This window comes from Cheilinus undulatus, linkage group 14 (genome assembly GCF_018320785.1).
Source record: "Cheilinus undulatus linkage group 14, ASM1832078v1, whole genome shotgun sequence".
In the NCBI taxonomy this organism is placed as follows: Eukaryota; Metazoa; Chordata; class Actinopteri; order Labriformes; family Labridae; genus Cheilinus; species Cheilinus undulatus.
In genome coordinates this window covers 42,758,077-42,778,258 of record NC_054878.1, presented here as the reverse complement: position 1 = coordinate 42,778,258, position 20,182 = coordinate 42,758,077, and the positions used below count along the sequence as shown (strand labels likewise).

The window sequence follows — 20,182 nt, the reverse complement described above, 5'->3', positions numbered from 1 at the left end:
TACTATTTTTCCCTGTGTGCACATAGAGATGGGGATGTGATCCTGCATATATTACTCTGCAAGCGTGTGTGTGTGCAAACAGACGCACCATGCCTTGTGCGGGAAGAAGTCGTAGGTAAACAGCAGTGTTAGCTAATCCTGTGAGGAATGGGAATTCTGCATTAGCATCTGAATAGTGCACAGTGCCACAAGTACTGCTGACAAAACTAACACACACCCTCAGTCGTGGCTTACACCGGCACAAAAATACACTGCACATATTCAGAACTGAAGAGGAAGATTTTTATACTGCAGTCAGAGTCATGTAGTGTGTATGTACTCAGTATCTGTCAGAGAAAAAATAACCACCTGCTGATCAGTCTGAACACATTAATTCGATCCACTGGAGGCTTCTCTAAGCCACAGTCTGCTTCACATTTATGCACCTCTGCATATTCTCACCTGGAAGCACAAACCACAGGCTACATTTAATGCCATGCACATTAATAATGTGATTATAGTGTAATTAGGCCAGTAATGAGGGTAAGAGCCCATGTAAACAACATCTGATTACATGCAAATATGCATAATTGCAAGAACATATTCCAGTGTCTGGATGCAAAATCTGTTTCTCCAATTAGTTATACCTGTACTACCATGCAATTAAAATGAGGAAAAATGGTCCACAAAGCGACACTTTATGTTCCTTTTGGCCTTTTTCAGCTCAACTCAGATTTTATATTTATTTTGACCATCTGAGCCTTGGTTAAGTGCAAGTTTTGGGGTCATAGCTCTGCCCTCTAAAAGTTTCTGCTGCAAATTTGGACTTAATGATGTGCCAAGAGCTCTCAGGGTCATTTTTTGTGCTGAAACAAGCCTCAAAATGGAGGATTATTCATGCACACAGCTTTCTCTGTAACAATTCCAAGTATCAGATAAAAATCAGGGAAAAAAGAACTATGTGAACACTCATTACCTTTATGTGATGCTATAGTGGATTTACTGTGTCAGACTTCTTAAAACTGGACTTCCAAAATGCATGTTCATGAAAGTCTGACTGAACTCTTCCTAAGTCCAATTTCTTAAAGTCACACTAAGACTGACTTGCTTTTGAATACACACCGCCTAATGGCTTCTATGAATTCCCTACATTGGTTTGACTTGTCAAAGGTGCACATCCTAAAAAACTGGTAAAATGCAGACATGAGATGCAGTACGCATATGTGACAAAGGCAGTGTGGAGGCTGAGCTGGTCTGACAGCGCAACAGCAGAGACAACAAAGGGTGAAATTTTTACAGAAAAACAGATAAACTAAGTCCACAATCCTCCAGCATTTCCACAGACAAACATGGCTGGCAAACAAAGTCTGATCAAAAAAAAAAAAAAAGAAAAGAAAAAAAAAAGGAGATAAGACCACTGCTTCACTTCAACCAGAGGCTGTGTAAATTTGTGACTTTCAGCAGAGTGCGTCCATAACTGTGTTCTTATTGAACTAGGCTAGTTATTTTTATTATTAAATACACAAATGACGAGTATATTTAAGTTTAAGTAAGAGATATCCTTGAAGACTATTTCTGTTTTCACCAGCTGCTTTTATCAACATTTAAAACACAGTTGTGGAAGTGAGGTGTTTGTAGAAATGAGGTGCAGCCGGTGCATACTGACCTCTGTCCACCAGTCTCAGCTAATTCCAGGAGTCTATTTACCTATATGGCTAAAACACACATTTAAATGCATTTAATGAACTTGTCTCTAGTGGAGAAAATGCTCAGAAAACAGTAAAATTCATCAAACAGTCGTTCTGTCAGTGGGTATGATATGAGGCTGGTGTGCTGAGTCGAGTGTGGCTAAAGTTAGCAGCTAGCTCTACCAGTTCAGAACACTGCAATTCAGGCGGTAACAGCCTACGCTAAAGAACGCTGTGCTCCATGTGTGCACATGGGCTATCTCAGGGCTTAATGCCACAGAATAAACATATGAAAGCGCTCTACTTCAATATATGCTCGTGGTTCCATCCTCTATCATGCACACGCTGGCTTGTTAGCATGCTATGTTTATATAATTAATATTCTGTAATTTCCTTAGCATGTGATTACAAAAACTGAGCATCAATCAGATGCATCACATAACAGGAAATTTTTTTCATGTTCCTCCAGTTAAAAGCTGCAGCTGCAGTAAACTTCTCAGTTTCTATGATTTTATTTATCAAAAAATATAGTTTAGTTTAGTTTAGTTTATTTCGGTCACTTGAAACATGCAGACTCAATTGCACTGGTAAAGTGAAAATTGAAATGTTATTTACTTTAAAATGTACACATTTTTCTCCCAGGGAAGCATGTACTAGAGAGTTAAGAGTGCAAAATGATTATTGGGTGAAGGTAAATAACTTTGGGGTTATTTTATCAGGTTAAGCTGCCACCTGTACAAGTCCAAGTTCACTGCAGAATGTCTATTACTGATCAGTTCCTGATCAATCCAGGCATCTCTACTTTTTATCTTTTTAAAAGGTAGAAACATCCCTAAGGTTAAATTGGTTCAGGTTGAAGAGCAGGATGTGCAACAAAACAGAAATAGACTTTACCTGCAGGCATGGCTCTGCATTCCAAAATACATTTTCTTCGAGAAAAGCAGCTCTTATCCTTGTGTTTTCCTGTTATAATGCATCAAATAAATGAGATTTCATGCAAAGAATTTTTGCTTTAGTTCAAATGTTTTTTCCTCAAAAAGGACAGCATATACTGTTTCATCTGTTTGGATCAGATCTAATTTATATTTCTTCGTTTATGAAAAGAACAGACTGTGTGCTTTGTAATTGTGACATAAGGTGCTCTGTACCTGCTGACAGCTCCAACATTTTTATACTGGATGTGAAAAAAATATAAAATTTAGTTGGCAAATGTGCATCTGGCACAAGTCTAAGCTGAGGTGTGTTACAGCATGTGTGTCCTGACTTGAAAAACGATACATTCACTCACATTCATTTTTACAGCCCTAAAAAAAAAACAAGTCCACACAAGACAGTCTTTTCTCTTCTTCCTCTGCTCATCAGCTAAGTGGTTGCAGCTGTTTCAGCCCGTCGACTGAAGTGCTTTAATTACAGATCAAATTCATATTTTAGGCATTTAGCAGAGGATCTTATCCGGGCAGCTCACAATAAGAGCAACAGAAGATTAGGCCTCAATTCCTGAATTATCCGACATTAAAAAAACACCTCCCACTCATGGAAAATTAAGACAGCCACAAGATTACCACAAAGTGTGGATCTTCCTTAAAGTATTTCATGTTTTAAGAGTTTTGTTGGCACACAACTATCATAGTTTTACTGGCAGAGTTTTCTGTTTATCCGAAATAATCTTTGTTTAATTTTATTTCTTTTATTTTTATTTGTTTTTACAAAAGCCAAGCAGAGGCAGCATTTCTTTTTGAATACTTTTTACCCCGTCAATCTGGATGTGTGCCTGCTGACTTCCAAGAGCGCTCACAGGTTTCTGCTCCTGCTGACTATCTGACTCCATCACCTGTCTGCCTGTATACTTTTCAGTAGTCATTAGTTTTAGTCTGTCTTTGATTCAGCCTTGTATAATGCCCACACGTTGGAGTGAATACTGCCTTTGTCTGTCTGCTTGTATTTTTGTCTTAAATCTAATCAGTAATGCCATCATTTTTTTTAAATCACAGCGAGCAATCCAAACTGCACTGATGCTGTTCTGAGGCAGGGCACTAGTTTAAAGTTTTTAAATCTACATCTCTTTCCTCTGTGAGACATTTTAAGCTTATTATGAAACAGTGTGATATTGTTTTGGATGTTTCCATATTACCTATACAAGTAAACAAGAGACCATTTCTACCTCCTTACATCTGCATCACAAGTTCAGCTCTGAAAGCACCACAAACTGAGAAACTGACAAACATCTGCTGTTGACTACAGCTGGTCCTAAAAACTTGTGTTTCCAGTGTGCTCACCATGACTTTCTCTAAAAGCTTTCACTCAGCAAATGAGGTTCATCAGCTTTTTAAATTTTCAGCCATTTGACTTGAGTTCATATGCAAAACTAAACAGAACAACAGAGTGAGTTTCAGATTGTAGACCACCTGGACTAAAAACAGGCTTTAATATCAAACCATTCCTCCTGTTTATGAGGTTTACCAATTATGGGCCAGGGTATGAAAAAGCAGCCCAGATATTGTTGTGTCACTTTCTGGCAGGGTATATCACTGTCACTCCCACCTCATCTAAAAAACCTCATCCATTTCCCGTCCTGTCAGTACCAAACTGACCATTTTGTGTGCATTTTTCCAGTCTTAAGAGGGTGGAGTTAGCCCTGAGCTGGGGGTTAACTTTCACTTCAGTGAGTCACTGGTGGAGGTGCGTATTCTGCTCGCTGAGCTTGCACATGCACGCTAAGTGCTTGTATAATGCAATTTTTGAACACCAGGCGGTAATATTGTATAACCTGGTAAAACTTAGGGAGGGTATGAAGGAATTAAAAAATGAATACCGACCAATTCTAATTTCTTTTATAATGTCTGATAAAAGTTTTGGGATTATTACTATTACTCATTTTACCTCAGAGAAGGGGATTTGTATGCCTCGGGTTTTATTTCATAAAATTTTGCACCCACAAACACAGCAAGAAAATCTTATTCTAAGATGTAATACATTCCTAGACAGACAAAGAATGTCTTCACTCATATAAAAATTACTTTATGGATTCAATCTTGATCCATTCTGTCATATTATAAGCATACAGAGAGTAAAACTACAGATTTAGAAGGATATCTTCTCCTCTATAATGTTTCCAAGCCCTCACATTACACTACTAAACTCCTACAGAGAACATTCCTCCTGGCTGTGGGCTGCTCAAGGTTTCCCAATTTGTATGTGTGTGTGCTAGGCATTCAATAAAACAAGGTAAGGGAGGTCAGATCAATACAATTTATCCTGCCAGCCACAGTTAACATGCCGCAGGTCTTTTGCATAACAGACATCCTGCAGTGCACGCCGGGTGCAGACACCAAGCCAGGTCGAAAATGGACCTAATTATCTTCAAAGGAGTCACATTGGTCTGATAAAGATTTTGTACCGTTATACAAGACCATATTGAGGACGTTTGGGTTATCACTGAGGTATAGTAAGAGCAGCATGCAGAGTACTAAGACAGGAAATTAGAAAATAGAGGATATAACGCTAAGTACTACTGACTGTAAACCAACAACAAAATAGAATATTAAAGGATCAAATGACAATGTTCAGTGATACAACAGAAGTATCTGTTTTTTTCAGAATAGTGTGCAAGTAATCCTTCTTTCCTTGTTTTTGTCTGTCTTATTAAAAATGAGAATGGCATAAAAAAAAAACTTTCCCTTCAATAAAACAGTTCATACCAGATTTGCATTGAGCCAAAAACAATTGCAATTAGATATTTTTTCAGAAATGTTCAGTCTTTGTTTTATCTACCAAATATTGTGTTTGTTATGATATGGAATGATTTATAATTAGGACCTTAAAAAATCACAGTGATTATTTCCTAAATTGTGCAGCCCTCCTTTAAAGTAGGGTTGAATGATTTGAGGAAATAATCTGTTATTTTTTTCCCCAATATTGCAATTGCAATTTAATATGTGATTGCTTTAAGGTTTCTCATCTTATGCAATTACTGACAAACATAAGCAATAAATCATTCTATATTATAACCCATGCAATACTAGATAAATAAAACCAGGGATGAAAGATTTGGAAAAAAAAATGTAACAGTTATTCTCATTTTGATCAAGAAAATCATACACACGAACCGGAAAAGTAGGATTTTACTCAAATATTTTGAAAAGACACCTGTATATTTGCACAATGTGTAGAGCATGAAATTTCTGCTGCCAAAAAAATGTATCAAATTGGTATTTTGCCACATTTCAGGTTAAAAAAAATATTGCACTGTCTGTGATTTGAAAATTGCAGCAGACCATATTGCGATTCAATCTAATTTGTGATTAATTGCCCAGCCCTACTTTACAGCTACAAAAACATTTCATTAAAATTCTTTCAAAAGATTTTGAGACTGGACAATTTTCAAGAAAGTCTCAAACACTTACTTGCTGCAGCTTCTTAAATTTGATGTTTTGCAGCTTTTTGTAATTTTTTTAATTACGAGTATTTTGAAGTGTTGGCTTGGAAAAAATAAGAAATTTGAAGAGGAAGGTCTGTGCCTCTGGGAAGAGTGATGAGCATTTTTCCATCTTTCTGAAGTCAGTTGTCTGGGATCAGTATCAGCAGATAACGCTGAAGATGTCAACTGTTGTCTGTCAGCCATTCATATCAGCAGAACATACAAATGAACCATAAGGTGAAGAATTTCAGACTTCAGTAGAACCGTTGGTTTTTAAAAGTTTTTGCCAAAGGCACACCCAAGATTAAATCAAAATCTCAAGGCACACACCATATTCACATCCATGCTAAACAGCCTCTTTAACATATGTTAACGTATGGTTATACAAATTCCCCCAGCACACCTACACATGCCTGAAGGCACGCCTACCTCACACACACCATTCATTAAACTTTAAAGTGCATTATAAGAGCTGAAGCTTCAGGTCTTAACTACATATAGTTTAACTGTTATGAAGAGTATTTTGTGATATTTCAAGCACTTTGTCAGGATTGTCTAAGTTTAGAACAGAAGTACAGAAAGCGTAAGCTGCTTTAAAAGGGGACATGTAATTTTCATTACACTACAGAGCTTAGTGTCTGACAGCAGGTTGTTACAGTGCTGTTTGAAGCTCTCAAAAAGGCACATGAAGCTTGTTTTTACTCTGTTAAAAATACATTTTTCACACAATGTATATGTAATCCAACGAATGAAAGTTGATCTTTGAAAAAGAATAGCTCAGCTCTAGTACAGGGGGGACTTGGTGTTCATTACATTAAATACTGGTGTCATTATCCTAATTCTATTATGCATTCCCTAATTTGATGAGGTAAATTCTTAGGAACTGTGAATTTGATAACACAGACATCATGGCTCAGCCTGCACGTGTCAAACACACATGCAGACGGATCACCTTTCTTTTACTGTTCACTAACAATATGGATAAACATCAAGACATCTAAACACATAAGTCTGGGAACAATCTGAGTTTGAATTGCTTGTATTGTTATGGCTATAGAATCCTTTAATCTCATTTTATTTATGTTTGACTTGTCAGTTCCTGTCCTTTAAAAGGGGAACTTTACCAACTTATTCCCTCTTTGTTGTTATCTCCTTTCTTGATGATTTTAGTTCTCTAATTGTTGTAGGCAGATACTAAGACAGAGTCATAAATAAATATTCATTTTCAAAAAATTAAATTAATACTTAGTTGTGAAATTATGGCACTGTTTAAATTTCACTGAGGAAGAAGAGCTGCCTGCTTTAATCAAACACCATAAATTTCCTCAGACAAGTAGTTAGAGCTCAGACAGTTAAGGGCATTGATAAAGGTATCAATACTGGTCGAAATTAGCATACCCTAATAAACTATGACGTCCATCTGTATTCTAATATCATAATTGTTTTCAGTCATTTTATAAAGGGAAAGTTGAGTACCTAGTAGCAGTCTAACTTTGCTGAAGTTCATTCAACTTCCATCCTGTATGCCTTGACCCAAACAAACAAAAAAGCTGTTTGCTAATTTCTACTTTTTCCACCGCTTAAATACAAACTTTCCCTGCGGTTTTTCGAGAATAGCACATTACACCCGAACGACGTCTTTACGAGGATGAAAACGCCATAAAACAACCACTTTAGCCCCCATAAAGTCGTCACCGGTGCACTTAAACATGGGTTACGGTTGTATTTGACTCCAGTGTGACTGCTGTGAACTCTCCACACCAGAAGTCCCTGCCGGCATATCAAAGCGATTTCTTACTCATGTGTCTCGCGCGCACAAACATCAAGCGGAGTGGTTTTGTTTCTACTTCACCTGTTTGTACGGTGCCTCCCCTCCTCCTCCTCCTCCTCCAGCTGCTCCGGCACCGAGCTCCGGCAGCTTCCTCCGGCTCAGCACCAGCAGGTAAACCAGCGCTCCCAGCCACACCAGCACCGCCACGGCCACCGCCAGCTTCCGACAGAGACGCTTCATTTTCCGCTCAGGAGGAGCCGGCGGCGCCCGCAGCCCCTCTGCTGTCAGAATCCCATTTTCTTAAAAAAGACGAGAAAACAAACAAAACAAACGCACACCAACCGGCAAACCCGCGCTAACTAACATATACAGAGAGGGAGAAGTCTGTCCGGTCCCTCTCACGGTAAAACACGGGCTTCACAGCGCGCGCTCCTCCACTCACTGCTTCTCTGAACTCACAGAGAGAGGCTCGAGCGCTCCGTGACACACCTGACAGCCGTGAGCGCGTGAGAGTATGTGCGTCCGCGCGTGTGAGAGAGTGTCTGTGAATCAGTGTATTTCTCTGAGGGTGTCCTGGACCCTCCTGGAGGTTTGAATGGGAGAGCGAGGAGCTCCACCTGCCGACAACAACAACTACACCACCAACAACACAAGATCAGAATAGAGTAGCATAGAACAGAACAGCAGACCAACAAGTATGATTGGTTGATCAAAAAGAGCAATACAGTTTTTAAAAAGTTGTACAACTCAATTTGTTCAAGTTTTACTGGGGTTACAGGGAGCTATTCCCCTCATTTATTGGTGTTCATAATAATAATTATAACAATACTAATAAAAGCTGCACAATATTGGAAATTTTTACGTTTTTATTTTATATCATACAACCATAAGTCCCAGCCCACATGGGCTTATATGACACCAAAACTTTAACCCAGGCAGCATCAGAGTCCACAGCAGGTTTTCATTGTCAAAGAAAATAAAAGGAGAATGGAGACAAAATAAAGACTTATTAAATAAACTATCCGGTCTTCTTTTTCAGACTTTACAGACAAAATTAGCATGCTCAAACATGTCAAATTTAAAGGATGGATTTTGCCAATACCATCATACTGATCTGCCGGATTTCCAGAATGTTTTGTGTGTGGCTCCCACCCGCCGGCAGCATAAGTCAGAATCTTTTGGCACTTTTAAACATGTTTTCTCTATCAATACGTGAAATTCCTCCATGAAAATGAAACTGTTTACTGTTGAGTACTGTCACCTAATGGAGATTAGATTGTGGCTGACTGCTGAGGTCAGCAGACGCAAGGGCCTGTATGTGACTGACTGACTGAGTGAGTGACTGACGATACTTTCAGAACCGTACATGCAGAGTCACGCTATGGGTGGGGTTTATATGTACTCTAAACCAGTTTTAATGGCTGCCTTCACTGCTGTGACTACCTTGTATGCAGCTTTAGCATAACGTCAGTTTTACTAGAACTGGACTCCATTTCTCTATGAAATCAATAATAAAAACAATATGAAAAGCTTTTCATGGTGTGAAACATGTTTTCACTCTTCTGCTGACTTGCTTCAACATGAGTATATGATAGTTATGGGGAAGGGGTAGTTGTTTTGCGGTTGTATACAATGCCTGCTATTGGAGTGATTAGCTCGGACTTAGCCATAGCGCCAGTTTTAGCAGAACTGGAAAACGTGTCTTTATTAAAACGATGGTAGAGAGCAACACTGAAAGCTTTTTGTGATAGAGAAGATGTTTCTCCCAGTCTGCTTCAGCATAGGTTAGTGATCGTTATGGGTGGGGTATGCCTGTGTATCTAATAGCTGATGCTGCAGTAGCTGTTAGCTCAGATGTAGCTGTGGGAAAGCAGCAGTTTAATCAGAACTGGGCCACATTTCTCTTTAAAACAAACCACACCAAAGGCTTGTCTTGGCAGAGGCTGTTTTGCACGTCCTCCGACCGGCCTTGGCATAAATTTTATTCACAGAGAAGCTCCCCCATTAATCTAAGCCAGCGGTATCTGTCATCTCAAGAGTAGTGAATGCACACTGTCACCTTGTCTTGTCACTTGGATTGGCCTGTCAGGAATGTGACGGACAGAACCTGTCAAGACTGTTATTGAAAAGTTTCCTGTCCCAAACCTTTCTACGGGAGCTTTCCCAGAAAAATGTGAAATATATCCATGCAGTGGATGTATGAAACAGTCTATTTGGTGTTTCAGGTTAGAGGTTTATTGCCGACAGGGCTCCATGTTTTAAACTTCTAAACTTAACAATTTAGTCAGGCATTTCAACAAGCATCCCAGCCCAGAGGCAATATATAATAGATAGATAGTTGCGGTCAGCCACATCTTCGGTTTTAACCTAGTCTTGATAAAGAAAAGTCACCTAAATTTAAAAAAGATAGCAGGCAACTGATGTTGGCAGAGTACTAGCCCTGTCAGATCGTCTAGTGCCATTGAAAGTGAAATTACATCGTCACTTTTGTGTGTTCAGTGGGGTCTTAGATTACGACCCCACTCAACACACAATTTAAAAATTATGAGAGTCAGCACCCCCAAGTCCAAGGCCTTGGTTCTCTGTCGGAAAATGATGGATTGCTCTCTCCAAGTGGGGAGTTGGTAAAGGAGTCCAGTACCAAAGTACCTCAGGGTCTTGTTCACCAGTGAGGGTAGAATGGACCGTGAGATTGACAGAGATTGGTACAGTATCGGCAGTACTGCAGACGTTATACCAGACAGTCAGGTTAAGAGGGAGCTGAGCCAGAAGGCAAAGCTCTCAATTTACTGGTTGATATTTGTTCCAGCTCTCGCTTGTTATTATGAACTCTGGGTAATGACCACCAGAATGAGGTTCCTCTGTAGGGTGGCTGGGCTCAGCCTGAGGGATAGGGTGAAGAGCCTGGACATCCACATGGAGTCTGAAGTAGAACCGCTGCTCCTTTGCGCTGAATGAGGCAGGTGAGGTGGTTCAGGCACCTGATTAAAATGCCTCCTTGACGCCTCAATGTGGGGGATTTCCAGGCACATCCAACACCAGAAGAGACTCGAGGGTAGACCCAGGACCCGCTGAAGAGATTATATATTGCCTCTGGGCTGGGAACACCTTGGAATCCCCCAGGAAAAGCTGGAAAATGTTGCTGGGGAGATGTCTGGGTTGACTTGGTGCCATTGTGACCCAGGCAAGTGGAAGAAAATCGATGGGATAGATGAAAAAAAGCAACTTTTTTTTTGTTTTTTGTTTTTTTTTTTTGCATTACATGTAAAATGTATTTTAACAGAAATGGTCAAACCAAGCTTTTATGGGCATTTCTAAAGCTACAAACAGCATTGGAACAATCTGCTGACAGACGGAGCTCTGTGGAGCACTGAATAAAATTGTGACCCATTTTTTATGGAGCTTATACTCTCAAATTAATTTTAATCATCCAAATTAAACAACATGGTTAAAAGTAGGGTGGTTCAATGAGAAAAAATGCTTGAAATAACACAAAATACACTCTTGTCAAGGGAAAAATAACTAAACTGTGTTGCTGTAGTTGGCACATTACACCGGTCAATAGAACACACTTTAAAGTTTGAGGCATGCAAAGTCAGTGGAAAATAATCTATTTAAGGTGTGCAGCTTATTGGTTTGCCTAACTCCAAAATATGTTACACGTTACACTGATGGTTGAAGCCTTATGGTGCATCCACAAACTAGGACATACTGCTGGTACATATGGCCGATAAACACTCCTCTTGTCCATGGCTTTGGCAGTAACTAAATATTTCAGAGTCTGTTGATGTTGTAAAATCAATGCGTGGATGTATTTTGTAATCCTGATCTCATTATCAATCCAAATAACTGATTTTTGCCTAAATCAAGCAGACCTAACAGCTACAAAGTTAAACTGGGAGTTAAATCAAGGGTTGGACATGATCCTTGGATAATCATTACATAAAGAAAAAGCAGAAGAGACCAAACAAAGAAGTGAAAAAGAGTGGTTGAAAAATGGGCAAAGAAAGGCTTAAAAAACACAAGAGGAGGGGAGCAAGTATGTTAAACACACTGACAGATAATCTTTAGAGAGATAAGTAGAAAGCTATCAGTTTACCACATTTAGTTTGAATAAATTACCAGATTCACCACTGAGCACATGGTTCATTTTTAGTGTTATCAATAAAACGTGCAGACAAAAAAACATAAAAGTGATCATTTTGATGTGATGGATACAGTCCAAAGAAGAGAGCACAGGTTTACTGTCTTAGTGGGCCATCTAGTGTTCCAGCAGAGTACTTCAACCTGCTGCCATTTAACCTTATTAGTTGGAAAATGCTCCTCCAACTGTTTTTCTATAGTACCAATGACTTTCATAAAATTGGTAAAATGTCTCTGTTGCAACACCTGATATGTTGTTTATGTTCTCATGTGAATAAAAATATGAGTTGATGAGATTTGACAAACATTGCATTCTGTTTCATTTATGAATTTAAACAGCACCAAAAATTTTGGAAGGGGGGTTTAATTTTATAAAGGGCCCTAAAGTCTATCCAGAGACAGGCATTGTAAAAATGTTGTTCAGTTTTCTAGGTACTGCATCTGTTCCTGCCAAAAACAATCACTCAATCAATAAATAAACCCAATCTAAATGAGAGTCACAAAACAGAGAGGCCTTTTTTGTGGATTTACAAAATCCTTCAGCTGTCAATAAACCTATGCGTAAGAGCAGTGAAACGTGTCTTTTTGCTTTCCAATATGACCAAGCCCCCATTTCTGGGGAAAACAAGCCCTCAGATTAAATGGCGGTAGGTTAGAAAACAGTGGTAACAGTGCTTTGAACAAATAGAACGCCACAATGTAAGGCATGTCTTGTTATTCTCAAATGACAAAAGAGTGTCAAAGAAGAGTTCTGTGTCTTTTGGCTGAAACTAGAGTGGAGTAAAGTGGGCAAATGTTGGACCGGTGCTGTGTTCACTGATCGCTCTGTGACAGCAGGAGCTGTAGTCTGTCTGCCTGCTTTTTTATATATAAACTAATAACATTTTTTTTTAATTGGTACACTGAGGTATCTGACTGAACTATGATAAAACCCATTAGTGTTGGTATTAAAGCTGAAATTTGCACCAAACTGATAAAAATCTGGATTTCACAGCTTTTAATTAGCTCAAACGGACATCTGCCTTGAAAAATCTTTTCTGAAAAGGTGGGGCTTACTGCCTCTAACTGACTTTACCATTCAGAGACCACTCCCATCCTCTCCTGCTCCAATAATGCTCCCATTTAAGCTACCCCTTGCCATTAAATACCACTTTTTTCTAACTTTATTGCCCATTTTTGCCACTTTATTGCAACTTTTTACCCATTTTTTGCCACTTTTAGCCCATTTAAGCTACCTTTGTCATTAAATACCACTTTTTTCTTCTTTTTTTTGCCACTCTTGAGGGCTTTTGCCTATTTTAATCTTTTTTCGCTCATTTTTTGCTATGTTCTTGCCACTTTTGGACCATTTTTTGCCACCTGTAACAATTTTTTGTCACCTTTCACCCATTTTGTTACTTTCTGACCCTTTTTCTACATTTTCCTCCCCATTTTGCCCATTTTTGCTACTTCAAACTTTTTTTTGCCACTTTTCACCGCTTAGATTGTAGCTGTTGCAAAGGTATTTTTCAACAGTTTGGGTCTTTGGTTGAATAGGGTTGAGTAACACTGAGCTAGATGGTGGTTGTGTTACAAGAAAATTGTATTATCCTCTGTTCATTTTATTCTGCTCATTTGTTAAAATACTAGCTATAGATACGCAATAATAAGTAATTTATTCTAAAGTATTATTTGAAATGGTTAATATTGAAGATAAAGAAGGAAATCATGAGAAATTCAGAAACAGGATACTTCATACCTGTAATAAAATAAATATCATTACTAAATACCTTTAAGTAATCAAATAAAAAATGAAATCTGATGACCTCAACATGCAAAATCTCCACCTCAAATTAATGCAGAAAACAAAAGTAAAAAAGTCAAGTTTGGGAACTGTTTTGTCGTTTTTCTCAAGAATCCATGATATTCAACTTGAATGATCTTTCTTGCACACATCTGATGGATTTATGCAGACAAATAGTAACGGTTAACAGTCAAATCTGTCAATTAAAGCCTACTGTATAGGTATGGAAAACGAACTGATTAATGTGACTTGCAGTGGATCATTTATGAGGTCAAAATGTTCCTTTTTTTAAGGTTTTCTGCTGGAAATATTATTCCAAGTAAGAAGTGAAAGAGGCAGTAGTCATTACTAAGGAGCCACATTTGGCTGAAGAGCCACCCGTTGAGTATCACTGAGAAGGCGGGTTCAGCCGTTATCATGGAAACAGCAATTCTCAGCCACTGCCGGTGAACAGACGCCTTCTAGTGGTAGCTAACGTTAGTCGGGGTAAACACCACTTGGCAGAATAATAAAAAAAAAAAACTCACAGTGTAACTGAAGCTGGGTCCGACAGCCGTCTTTATCACCCTCCTCGTCGTCATTATCGTCCATGTTTGACAACCCAGGTTTCACCTTGTTAGCATAATGTCTGTTGGAGTTAGCATGCTGTGTTCCTCGCCACTTCTTCTTTACATAGCCACAGAGGAGAAAAACGGTCCGTAACCAGCTAGTTAGCTTTGAAACAAACTTACACAAAAACTTGCCGACTTTTTGCCGTAAACCAGTTCAACACTCAGTATGACTCCAAGCTTCATACCAAACTGAACAAAGATTGATGCCATATCAAAGTCAGGCAGGCTCGCGATGAAACAAATCAACCAATCAAATCGCACAGGAAGTAGCGACGTTTAACGGTCGTAACTGCCAAGTGATAAAACATGACAAGTTAGTATCTTAGAATTATAACTATCAGACAAATGGACATCCTCTTGTATATCTGGCTAATTGTTCAATTATAATAATCTATATCTTTGATCACAGTTAATGTGATGTTGGCCTCCATAATTCACAGAATACCCGCCATTAAGTGGTTAATTAACATGTCACCTTCTGTAAAACTGGACCTAAATAGGCTTTTTCTTAAGTTGTGTCCCTTTTTGCGACATACTGGCAAGACGTCAAGAATAATGCTTTAGTGAAACAAGTTAGAAATGTTTTCTCTTATTTACATGCACAGGTAAATCTAAAAAAAAAAAAAAACCCAAAGAAAATCATTAAAAATGTCTTTTTTCCTTATTTGATACAAGAAGTGAAACTTTTATATTCTACATCTCATACAAAGTTAATATTTCAAAACTTTTTTGTTTTCACTACCACAAAACACCAGTCCAAAAAAGGTTTATAACAGCAATGTATGGTAATATATGTACTCAGTAGCTTCTTTGTTGTGGCTCCTTTTGCAAAAATTACTGCATATGCCACGTGGTATTGAGCTGATCAGTCTGTGGTCCTGCTGGGGTGTTATGAAGCCCAGGTTGCTCTGATAGCAGCCTTCAGCTCATCTCGATTGCTGAGTCTGGTGTCTCTAAACTTTCCCTTGACATTTCTCCGGAGATTTTCTACAGGGTTCAGGTCAGGCCAGTTGGCTGGCCAATCAACCACAGACATACCATGGACAGCAAACCAGGTTCTGGTAGTTTTGGCTTCACTGTGCACAGGCATGGGTGTAGCACAGGGGGAAAAACAGGTACTGGTTAAGGGGAGGCCCAAAATCCCCAGCTTTGCCCCTGTGCACATGAGCCAAGTCCTGCTGGATAAGGAAATCAGTTATCTTCATAAAGCTTCTCAGTATATTGAAGTACGAAGTGCTGTAGAATCTCCTGGTAGACAGCTGACAGCGCTGACTCTGGACTTGATAAAGACCAGCAGACCAACAACAGGAACAGGACATGGCAGCCCTAACATCACTGGCTGTGGGATCTGAAAACACAGGACTTCAAGCACCTTGGATTATGTGCCACTCTGATCTTCTGCCAGGTGAGACGTTTATAATGTCTGTGGTTCAAGAGTATCTCCACACTAAGAACACAGCACTTTTACAACAAGGTGAATGTTCTGGAGTGGCTGGGTCAAAGGCCATAACTCAATAAATAGAGAATTTGTGGCTAGACTTGAAAAGGACTGTTCACTCCCCATCCTTGTGAAACCTGACAGAGCTTGAGCAGTTTTCTAAAGAAGAATGGAGTAAAATTTCAGTGTCCAGATGAGCAAGTCTGACTGAGACCTATCCACACACACACACACACTCAGTGCTGTGATCGCAGCCAAAGAAGCATCTACTAAAAACTGACTTAAAGGGGGTGAATATTTATGCAGTCACTTAATTTACATTAGGAGTTCATTTTCAGATAGACATTAAAAACACATTTTTTTCTTTTTTGTCAAAAAGCCAGCACTGTAAAAAAAAAACAAAAAAACACTGCAGCTTAATCATGAGACATCATACAACATATTCCCTCATGATACGCCCGACTTTTTAAAAAATCCCTGCAGAAATGACCAAAAACAGAGAAAAGTCACAGCTAAGCTTAAAAATAATGGATATATGGCATTCTTTCATGTTTGTATTTATTTATTAATAGAAAACCCTGTTAAACAAACGATAAATTGGGAAGAAGAAACACACACCACATCCTCTAATCCAGTTTATTTTCCTCAGCAGAAAATGGAACACGATAAAATTAAAGGAGAAAATAGGACAGAATTATGTTCTTGCTTTTTTTTATACACTTAACTAAATATGCCACTCTATGCTAGGGTGTAAGTAACTCAAACTGATATAAGGTTAAATAATTTTTTCTCTAAAAGGTACAGAAAGATATTCTTTTTCTTCCATTTCTCATTAGCACTCAAAAAAGGAACAAGTTTTTGTCAAAATATCAAAAGAAGAACCAGCCACGACGTTTCTCCGAGCTCCCTTTGTCCTCCTCTGTTGCTGCGTTCTCACAGGAAAAGACGGGGGAGGGAGGGAGGGAGGAAACTGTAACTTGTGCATGAGGATTAGCATAGTTAAGTGGTGTCTGGTTTCAAGGGCGCTCCACCTGAATCAACTTTTCTGAAGCTCTTTTGCAAAAAAAAGGATGCTTTATCCCACAATACAAGGAAATCCACTGCTGCTTGTTTCTTAGCTCTCCTTATTGAAAAAAAAATTAAATACACAGTTCAGCATCTTTGAATCACACTCCCTGTGATGCTGCAGAGTACTTCTACTGAGATCCGTACCTGGATTGAACAACTTTTGATGCACCTATCAAATGCCAAACATTAAAAATAAAGTTCAAGGAGGAAAAAATCTGCTTCTGCAATGTCACAAACAAAGAAGTTGATTTTGGCAGAATGTCCCTTTAGGGGAAGAATGAAGAGAGAGGTGTGGAACTGAACAATATGCACAGCACAAGTCCAAGCAGGTAGACTGTTCAGGCTGGTTGAAGACAAACAATGACAGAAATAAACATATGAGGAAAAGGGGAAACAACTCAATTTGAGAATTCACGTTATTTCTGCAGCAGAACCCAGCTGAAGCATCGTTAAAACACAAGAGACCAGAGATAGGTTTGAATCTGTGATGTCAAAGGATGTTCATTCTTCATATCTTAAGCTTTAAAGTTTGTTATTTTCAGGCTGGGAAATGAAAATATCGTGCAGGATGATCGCCGTAAGATTGCATTGGTAGTAGGCATTTTTACTCAGCATTTATGAATCAAAGCCAAGATTGTCAGCAGCTTTTTGTTGCACATTTTCAAGTATTCACTTTCTTCTAGGAATAACAGTTTAAGCTACAGTCAAAGAAAGTGGACAACTACTTTAAAAGAGGAAAACTCTACAACCAAGGGGCACAAAAGTGACAATAAACACCTTTTACACTCAAAAAATGGGAAGACTGTTGTCAAAAGTAGCATTAATTATAAGTAGATTACATCAATCGCCAGTCGCAGCTTGGCTAGCATCCCTTTAATCGGACATCTTACGTCTACTGAAGTGAAAGTGCTTTATTCAAATAATTTTATGAGTTTTTAATTCCTGTGTTAAATTGTTTTCTTAAGGAAGAATTTTCTTCTGTTTATACTGCTTTAGATAAAATCCATGCAAAAGACAAACGCCGACTCCTAACCCTGAAAAGAAGCAGAACTTTTACAGACGCGCCTTAAAGAGAATAAGTGGAATCATGGGGTTAAAAAAAAAAAATGTGAACGTGACCCTCGTTAAAATCAAAAGACAAAAAAAAGTGTTAGCATGACAGGTGACATTTGGACTTACGTGACAGTTCGGCTTATTGGACAGATCTTATTCACCGTATAGACCCTTTTCAAACCTGATCCTGCTTTGTTTGTTTAGTTATATTCACTGAAAAAGGAAAGACCTAAAAATGTGCGATCATTTAAGTGAAAAAACGTGGTTTATTATGGTGCAAATATATCAAACTGTTTGGTTCTTGAAGCCTCCTTTGTCGATAAGATCCTTGACAGAAAGCTTAAACCTAAATTTTTCATGTACTCTAGTGCTACTGGTCACTGTCTATGTACGTCAGAGGCTTTCACAATTTTTAACCTGATGGTGATTTAAAAAAAAAAAAAAAAGCTTTTGCCATGAATTAGAGGTAATTTAACACACTGGTTCTCAAGTGGTGGGTCAGGAGATATTTCAGGTGGTTGGGAAGTGAGTGCCTGGAAAAAAAACAGGAGAAAAGCCTATGGTGCACAAAAGCCTTTAGTGGAAATACATCCATGATTTTTATTTTACCAAGTTTTGACTGCATTTCAGGCATTTTTATCCAGATTTCTACTTATTCATCTCCCTTTCTTTGGGATACAAAAAATGCTCTTTCCAACATGACAGGGAAATTCCTCAAGAAATTACCACAAAATTCATACTATCTTGGGAAAATGTTGCACGATGTGCTTTTTCAACATGCTTGTTTTTTTGTTTCAATTATTTGAGCAGTTGAAAATTTGGGTTGCAATTTCTAATAAAAGATGTCAGTGGGCCCTGATGCCCCACCAGTTGAGAACCATGGCTGTAAAAGCATTGGTTCTCAACTGGTCCTGCTCTTAAATGACAAATACGCAAATTTCTTTAATTATTCACAGTCACATGCTTTAGTTGGGCTGTGAGTGCCGTTGCCTCACAGGAAGACGGTTCCTGGTTTAAATCCCGGCCAGGGCCTTTCTGTGTTTTTTGAAAAAATGAACTGGTGACTCTAAAGTAAGTGAGAGCGTGCCTAGTCAGCCCTGCATTTGACTGGTGACCTGTCCAGGGTGCACCCCCTATCTCGCTTAATAACAGCTGGGACAGGCAAGTGTAGATAGCAGTGTAGGAAATGGATGTATGCTTTTAAATAAAATAGGACAGTTTGGACTTATTTGGACCCACCAGTTGAGAATAAAGGCCTGTGCTAAAACACCTGTGTCAATTTTCTTTAGCTGGTCCAATGCCTTGTAACTTGTTATTCAAAGATAATGGCATTAACTCAACCAAGGAAAAAGGAACTTGTTATGGATTCAAACTGAAATAATGGAACAGTTAGAAGGTGAATGTTTGACAACAGTTTGTAGATGACTTTTGTCTGTCTGTGAGTATTTTCAAGTGAAATGAGACATTAAGGCGGAGTGATGGACTTATTCAACATCACTGCAGCTGCAGGGAGACGCTGCAGTGCCGTAACTAAAGTGTGCTGAAAGGGCCATAAGTCGTGATTCATGCACTTAAAAAATCACTTCTGATGGATCTTAATTAACTGTGATTAATCCATTAATGCTGGCTGCCTTTGTATGGATGCATTTATATGGGATTAGTTAACACTGATGACAGCTCTATGCAGCAGCCTTTGGATCAGTGTGTGAAAGTGGAGTGATGGGTCAAGACAGCTAGAAATGCACAATATAACCTAAAGGCTAGGATTTAAAACAGACCCAACGCTGAAAATATAGGGAAATGAAATAAACTTTGTAACCTTGCAACAATTAAAACTAGTATGAAGCACTCCGGAGCTGAGGTTGTCCGCAAAAGTCGATGGCTTTACTGATAAGCCTAACCATACTGCAAACTTTCCAACTTTTAACAGATATTGATTTTAGTAGTGTATTAATGTGACATCACAGATTCAAAACTGCATGGCAGTGATCTCTTGATTCAGTGAAAGCTTAGGAACAGAACAAACACCTCAGGTGGTAATCAATAAAAGAAAAGGAAATATCAACATTTCAAGAATTATGTCCCAAACAGGAAATTAAGACACCCATCCTACCCGAAATAAAAACACAAAATAAGAAATAAATTATAGAACAAGTTAAAGGGTAATAAGTAATGACGTGTCCAGTTTAGCACTCTTAACCGATGACTGTGGTGACACTTAGTGATAAACA

The 20,182-nt window shown here is 38.6% G+C and overlaps 1 protein-coding gene across 4 annotated transcripts in view; it reads right to left on the bottom strand.

Annotated features, from left to right (window-relative positions):
- The window catches only part of galnt14 (UDP-N-acetyl-alpha-D-galactosamine:polypeptide N-acetylgalactosaminyltransferase 14 (GalNAc-T14)), a 332,011-nt gene extending 317,421 nt beyond the window's left edge, over window positions 1-14,590 (bottom strand). For 3 of the 4 annotated variants that reach the window (XM_041805579.1, XM_041805580.1, XM_041805582.1), the window contains exon 1: window positions 7,937-8,095. In XM_041805579.1, coding sequence (XP_041661513.1) covers window positions 7,937-8,095 — 159 coding nt within the window. Of the gene's footprint in view, window positions 1-7,936; window positions 8,096-14,308 lie in introns of those variants that run through there. The other variant, XM_041805581.1, reaches the window with a different exon arrangement.
- Between the last annotated feature and the right edge of the window lie 5,592 nt (window positions 14,591-20,182).